At 37.3% G+C, this 8,298-nt stretch overlaps 1 protein-coding gene across 1 annotated transcript; it reads left to right on the forward strand.

The window, feature by feature from the left end:
- Nucleotides 1–737: 737 nt before the first annotated feature.
- Nucleotides 738–958, forward strand: FOMMEDRAFT_161273 (uncharacterized protein; the record flags this gene model as incomplete). The annotated part of the gene is made up of 2 exons (XM_007270820.1): nt 738–797; nt 854–958. The coding sequence occupies 2 exons, from the start codon at nt 738–740 to the stop codon at nt 956–958; spliced, it is 165 nt and encodes a 54-aa protein (XP_007270882.1).
- Between the last annotated feature and the right edge of the window lie 7,340 nt (nt 959–8,298).

Consider the following 8,298-nt stretch of genomic DNA (forward strand, 5'->3'; position numbering starts at 1 on the left):
CAAGCAATGATTTCAATTGCAACCCGCGTCAGAAGCATAGGATTGATGAACCAGACAACAGGAGAACGATTGCTTCAATACACACCGTTCTACTACTCAGTAGACCTCGAAATTACGAAGTTAAGTATTTGAGAAGACCTACTTCAAGACTCAGAAGTTACCCAGGACTTTCAGACAGAGTTAGTTTTGCTATTCGTTTAGTAAAATTCACAGCACACACAACTTTACCAAGTCAGGCACATAGAACAAAGAGAACATCACAAATCGACTTCGAATTTGTCTACAAGCTTCAAAGAATACAGGACTACATTGTCAGCAATAGATATTTGCTATTCAGGACCATCTATTCGAGACGAAAGCAAGAACTTATCAGCTTTACATGGGAATTATCAACAGCAAATAGTTTACAGACAAAACAATCGACTATAAGAAGGAACAGATCAATCGCACAGTTATGCACACAGTGCATTCTGACAGAACAGAAAGTCAGGACTTATACTCAAGATATCAATGAGTATTCAGACACAATCGCAAGATCAGAAAGTACAAAATGCACGTTGATATTGATAAACTACAGCCATGAGACAAGATATTCAATACAGAATGGATTCAGGACAGGTAATTGTACCAGAAACAGGACTTATGGTCAGACAACGGAGCATACAGAATTATGGGCAATCAATACAATGCTTCAGAGGAGAGATAAGTCGAATAGACAGACTTGTGGACGTTGGACAATGTCAATATTCGATCTACACAATCCAGGACATACTTCCATTGAGATTATGGAACTACAGGTATACAGAGCAACAACACTATTACCTAGGTACATAAGTACTTACAGAATTGTCAGGAATATAAAGTACAAGGCACTAGAGAGATATTTGCTAAGAGAAAGGACATTGCACTATTGCTATCAAGTATTACTTTCAATACTATTGTGCATACACAGACCTAACGAAAGCGAACTGTTTCAAGAAAGAGAAACAGTACAAGACATCAGTTCTAAGGAAAGAAACCAGGAAATAACACATACAGGCAAGGATACGAACGCTTGGTTGAAAGCAAGATGGAATACAAACAAACATAGATTGAGATTCCATGAGACAATCACACAGTTCAAAGTGATACAGGATTACTTAGAGATACAGATACATGCTACTGTTGATACATCATCTTCACAACTAGGAATACTCAATACTATGGATATTCGAACGAACAACAATCCATCGAGACACAAGGTAGCACAGCAGACACAGGAATACAGTATGGAAATGCAGGAAGAACTATCCAAAACGTTGGAAACAAGCGCATATAGTCAGTTTTGCAAGGTTATCAGCAATATTTCAAGCAATTCAAGCAGGGAACACATTGTATTATCATTGGAAGGCAAAGGTAATACACCTTATTGGCATTGGACATTGTTAGTGTCATCAATTAGGACCAGGAGACACACAATAGACCAGTACAAGTCTATTAACAACCTTGATACTACTATTAACTATGTTTTCGAGCACAAAGGACCACAGAACACTACTTTACTCCTTAGAAATACACAGGATACTTCCCCAGACGCCACTATTCATCTATTAGGACATCAGGCTACTATCCTACAGGAATACCAACTTTGACGACCCTTACGTTTGATAGCAAACTCGCTATTACGTTTTCAATACCAGGACAAGTATGCTAGGAGAGACCAGACACATCAAGACACAAGAACCACACAATCTGCTCAATTTGACACAAAACCCGTTCAATACTTTGCAAACCCAGTGAGCAACGCTTCAGGACTCAAGACAAGGAATCCAAATGGTCGACCGCGATTTCAGTTAACGTTGCAACAAGTTCTACAACCTGGAATACATACAATCTACAACAGAACCGACTCAGGACACCCCTTGGACTACCAGTGATACTTCTACAGGATTACCAAGTGCACCCCCAATTTTATACACTTATTGGTTGGTTTTCTATTACTTATTCGACTAATCTATCTATTATTCTTAGAGCATTTAGGACTAAATGCTGGAGGGTGTGTGTAACGATTGCACTCTTGTGCTGAGCACACGCAAGCACACTCCTTGCTATGAAGGTGTTGTGGGTGCTTGTAGGTGCTTTTTTCGTTATTAGTTAGCCTACTTGTATCCACTACACGTGTAACCGCATATAAAGAGTCTTCAGGCTAAGGGTTAGGGGATTCTTTTCCCCTTCTCAACGCTTGATTACTGATTACCCCAGTCAGTGTATTGAGTGCACTGGTAAAGAAGAGAATCTTCCTCATGTAAGGCTATTCTACATATCCTTACATCACAGAACAGGCAGAGAGAGAGAGTGAGACAAGAGTAGAGTATATAGAGTGAGCCTAAGAGTACAGGACTACCTAGAGTAGACAAGATCAAGACTACAGGACCAGTCTGATCTTGTATACCTATATATACTAAACTACACAAGAGCACTCAGGGAGTATGAGCTACTAAGAATGATAAGCCATGAAGAATGAAAGAAAGGAATGTCAAAGATAAAGGTACAAAGAATGAAGGGATGGACAAAGGGTAAGAGACTATAGAATGAACAGAGAATAAAGGAGTGGTCAAAGGAATGGAATGATAAAGTAAGGAAGGGTAGTAGTAAGAGTCAGCACACATATAGTCTATAAACAGTGCCTCTGAGGGACAGAAGTCCTGAGTTCTAGTACAGAAGGGTGTAGAACCCTCAGAACTGAAGGTAAGAGAGCAGAGAATTGTAACACCTACATACAGTAAGCTCTAAAACACACACAGGACTAGGTTATAGTAAAACAGTTAGAAAAGTAGGCTAGGGATTAGAAGGAGGATGAGGATGGACAGGTTTACTAGGAAGGCCAACTGTACATTCTAAAGAATCAGAAGCTGTAGGAGGACATTGTCTAAGCTTATTACAACAATCTGACTGTAGGACATTCAGGCTGACACAAAATGCAGGAACTCATTACTTAGAACTACTAGTAGCTAGGAATGTAGAAGGAAATCCTAAAGTATATGACTGGTTGTAATATGTGCCAACAGACTAAGGCCTACCAGACAAGGGTTCAGACTCTCCTACACCTGTATTAGATCCTAGATCACTCTTAGGAAGAAGTCTTAGTAGACCTGATTAGTAAGCTACTCAAGTCTTAGAGTTACAATACTATCTGTATGATTGTTAACTGATTCTCTAAGCAAGTCTACACAGTTCCAACCTAAACAGAACTCACTTCTGAAGGTATGGTACACATTTATTAGGATCACATCTTCTAGTTGCACAGACTCCCTTAGAAGCTCATTCACAATTACAGACTATAATTCAAGTTGAAATTCATGTAGGACTTGTATGTACTTCTTAGAATTCAAGGGAACCCTTCTACTACATATTACCTACAGACTGACAGTCAAACTGAGTGAGTCAATCAGGAGATTGAGCTCTACCTCTAGATGTTCATTAATCATTAGTAATTAGATTGGTCTGAATGGTTAGCTCTAGCAGAATTTGTGTACAATAACTAGTAACACTCTACAACAGGACAGTCCCTGTTCTTTCTCAATCATAAGAGACATCTGTACTAAGGAACAGTTCCAAACTAGAACATTAGTTCTGAATCTGTAACAGACTTTGTGAAACAGATACACAGGACTAGAGAGGACACACAAGCTCTTTTAGAGAAGGTAGTACAGGTTATAAAGTAGAACTATGATTGGAAGAGGTCTACAGTCAAGGATTACTAGCCTGGTGACAAGGTTATACTAGAAGCTACTAATCTGACCTTGAATCACTCAATAAAGAAGTTAGACAACAAGTGCTTCAGACCCTTTGTCATTGAAAAGAAGGTTAGTGCCTCTACCTACAAACTCTAACTTCTAACAACATAGAAGCACATACACCCTATGTTTAATAAGGTTCTGTTGTCTTAGTACTATGATTCCAGTTTTCCTTTGTAACAAAGACCCCCTCCACCCTTACCAGAACTCATCAAATTCAAAAGTTAGTAACAACTTAGGACAAAAGATGAAACTGTAATACCTTGGACTGTTTGTAGTAGTACAGAGAACAAAAGGAAACACTTATATTTGTCAGTAACAGTATAGAGGGGACCTGAAGGCTTAGTAAGGGGACCTAGGCTACAACTATCCTACACAACAGAAATACAGAATGTGAGTACTAGAACATAGTCAGAACTTGTAGAACAGGTAGAGAGAGAGAGTGAGACAAGAGTAGAGTATATAGAGTAAGCCTAAGAGTACAGGACTACTTAGAGTAGACAAGATCAAGACTACAGGACCAGTCTGATCTTGTACACCTATATATACTAAACTATACAAGAGTACTTAGGGAGTATAAGCTACTAAGAATTATAAGCTATAAAGAATGAAAGAAAGGAAGGTCAAAGATAAAGGTATAAAGAATAAAGGGATAAACAAAGGGTAAGAGACTATAGAATGAACAAAGAATGAAGGGGTGGTCAAAGGAATAGAATGATAAAGTAAGGAAGGGTAGTAGTAAGAGTCAGCACATATATAGTCTATAGACAGTACCTCTGAGGGACAGAAGTCCTGAGTTCTAGTACAGAAGGGTGTAGAACCCTTAGAACTGAAGGTATGAGAGTAGAGAATTGTAACATTACCCCCCCTCTAAAACCAATTGTCCTGATTAGTGAACATAGAGCTTAGTTAGTAGCTCAAGTATAGGTTAGAACAGTAGGGCTTGGAAATCTGTAAGGCTGAGTTTGTACAGAGTACTAGGATGAAGCTGATAGAAATCTTAGATTGTCTTAGGAGTATGAGTAAGGTTCTCAGCAGGTTCCTAAGTGTGCTCCTCAACTAGGTACCCTTTCTAGTAAACAAGGAATTTGAGTTTTCTGTGTAATAGCTTAGTATCTACTATGTACTCTACTTTGTATTCTAGTTCAGAGCACAGATTAGTACTAGTACACTTAGGGTAAAGTTGTAGTCCTTGATCTGATTACAATTGACTTCTGTAAAATGCCTTGTGTATCCTTTGTAAGCTTTCTGAACATGTTCTATCATTTGTGTAAGGTTGTCCAGTCTCTTTTGTAACTGTTGTGCTTGAATCACTACCAGTTCCTCTATCATTAGTAGTAATCCTTCAGGTAGAACTAAATATGTTGTCTTGTTCAGGTCAAATGGTAATATTGGCTCTACTCTATAAACAAGGTAATAGGGTAAGTATCCAGTCACTTTCTGAATTGTAATCCACTCTGCCCAGAACACAGAATGTGTATACTTATACTAATGTTCAATATTGTCTCCTACTGTCTTTACAATTACTTCCTACATGTCCAAATGTTTCTGCTCAATAATTCTATTCACACAAGAGTTATACACAGAAATCTGAATATGATTAATGTAGTATTGTTCTTACAAGTAGTCTAACACTATAACATAAGGCATTCTGTTGTCTGTTACAAGCTTGGGACATACTCTATATTAGTATAAAAGTTCTGCAAAGATAAACTGTCCTATTGCCCTTCTGTTCTCTGTACAAAGTATACAAAACTCTGAATACTCTAATAACAAGTAACACACATACACAATATATTAGAACCTTCCTACTTTCAGTATAACTTTTGTATCTATATGGATCTTTTGGAAAAGTAGTACAATCTTCAGAATACTTAGTAGAATCAGTACCTGTTGTATTTACTAAGTCTGACATACATAACAAGTCCTAATAAAGTACTTAATATCTTCTGTAAGAGATGGCTACTAGAATCAATCCAGTAACCAGGCTTGTACTACAAAGATTCCCTTGTGTCCTAAGTCCTTATGTACTGTCCTAACCAACTCCTATCTCCTGTCCTTATCTAGTACAATCCAATACTTTCCTTCAAGCCCTTAATGCCAAATCTTGTTATTCTGTACAAAGAACTGTACTACATATTGTATAAACATTAGGAAATCAGCATCTGTAATTCTGCTCAGTTTGTAGAGCAAGCTAAGATACTCTTTCACAGCTTTCAGTCTAGCTTCCTACTTTTTAGTAGTTAGTAATTGTAGGAATTGTTCTACTATTACATTCAATCCCTCAGTCTTACTACTATAGATACTGTACACAACCTCTATCAGCTCTAGATTGTCACCTTCTACTTTGTTATCTGCTCCTTCTACCTCCTTGGTTTGTACAACTCTGCAAAACTCTCCTCTAGCTGCCTGTTCCTCTTGTCCCTTATCTGCTTCACCTTCTGTTCTTCTGTGCTCCAGATTGGGTTGTTCTAGTCTATCTTAATGTATCCAATTCCAGTTCTGTTTCAGAATAACAACTTCTAGGATTAGTCTACATTACAGTCTGCTAGAACTTGTTGTCTGTATCACATCCTTGTTTACCTAGAATGATTTGTTAATAATGTTATTGTGTGCCTCTCAGCACATTGTATATAAAGCCTAGGATTATGTTTCTTTACATTCAACTAGTAAAGCTTTGTGTTCTGTAGACCTGTAAATCTCTGGCCAAGATCTGTATTGTGTTGATTCTATTTCTGCTGTGTAAAATCTGTATAACTTGTCAATCCAGTCCTCATATGTCTTGTTGTCTAGAGAGTCTTCAGATACTGCTTAGTGTTATAATAATCCATCTGTACACTTAAAGTCTAATGCAGGAATGTAGCAGAACTCAAAATCAAATAGTAAAATACTAGCTATCTAGTGATTAATTGTAGCATTAGACTGTAAGTCAGACTTATTAATCATTCCTTTCACATACAAAGTGTTCATTTCTACAATTAATTTCCTGACTCTTATAAGATATATGTGTAATATATAAAGTGTACAATAAAGTCTGAACAGCTCTATTTTTGCTTACAAATATTACACCTAGGTTGTGTTCCAGTTGATGGATCTGAATCAATTTATTCTCTGTTTGTGATCCAGGTGCTCCTGTCTAATATACTATCCTACTCTAATGATAGACAAATCTACAGCTAAGATTACTAGATATTCTGACTTGTAGTCAATTAGTGTCAACACAGAGTAATGTAAAACTGCTTCCTTTAGTGTGTCTATAAATGCCTGTACTTTGTCATTCTAAATGAATATTAAGTTCTTTTGTGTGAGTTGATTGAGTAGTTGTGCTAGCTTTGTATAATTCCAAATGAAAACACAAAGCACTCCTACTGTTCTGAGAAATCCCCTGACTTCTGTAACACTCTTACAAGGTAGCCAATCCCTAACCTTCTGTATTTACAATTCTTTAGCCTCTCTCCCTAAGTATGTCAGCTTATACTCAACAAAAATTGTGGACTTGTTACAAAGTATCATCTTCTTCCTAGAAAACATCCCTCCTACTACTTTCACTCTCTGTAAAATCTGATTTACATTCATCAAATGCTTGTATACAAATCTCTGTATTCCTGTGTTCTCAGGAATTGTTTCCTCTGTTCTGTCTGTGTTCTCATATCTTGAGTAGGGTCTAATTACTAGTATATTGTCTGTGTAAGGGTTTGTAACATTCAGAATCTTGTCATGAAGAATGAACACTAAGTTATTATACAGGATCTGTACTGAGTTAGTGTAACCCATTGACAACACTGTCAAGCAAAACATCCCTAAAGGTGTCTAGAAGGTTGTTAGATCTCTAGACTACTTGTCCAAACTCCTCTGATCAAACACAATATGCAAATTGAGTTGTGTATAGTATGTACAACCTCTACAGCTTTCCACAATTAGTTCCATGTTTGGCAGAATGGTTACATCCTTTATTGTAACTGTGTTTAGCCTCTGCAAATTAATAATAAATTGTAAGAATACTCTGTCTTTCTTTGTGATGCAAAACCATTACAACTGATACAAGGAATTCAACAGTTCAATTGCTCTGTTACACAACTTCTCCTTCAACAACTCTATTACCCTCTTCTCAATTCTGTACACAATCAGAATACTCTTCTCCACTTACAGTACATGCTTGATAGTCAGAATTCAGATAGGATCAAAATACATAGGGTCTAATGTTCCTTACTCCTCTTTTGTCCACACAAATGCTTCCAACTGTAGTATTAATAGGTTCTCTACAAGCTTCCATTCTTCCAACCATAGGAATCCTGATTGTAATTCTCTAATTGCTTACATCCATTCTTCTGTGAGTCATCTGGTAGGCACAAAGGACTGTAGTTTCCTCAGTAATATAGGCATCCTAGCTAGAGGATTAGAGTACTGTTGTCTGACTATACAGAACTCCTCTAAAAGTATGCTAGGTACAGGGTGCACCTTTTTGCAACTTTCTTGTAAGCCTACAAAACTGTGTTAAGTTTATCATCCAGTATATTAAGGA

This window comes from Fomitiporia mediterranea (genome assembly GCF_000271605.1).
Source record: "Fomitiporia mediterranea MF3/22 unplaced genomic scaffold FOMMEscaffold_14, whole genome shotgun sequence".
Taxonomy (NCBI): domain Eukaryota; kingdom Fungi; phylum Basidiomycota; class Agaricomycetes; order Hymenochaetales; family Hymenochaetaceae; genus Fomitiporia; species Fomitiporia mediterranea.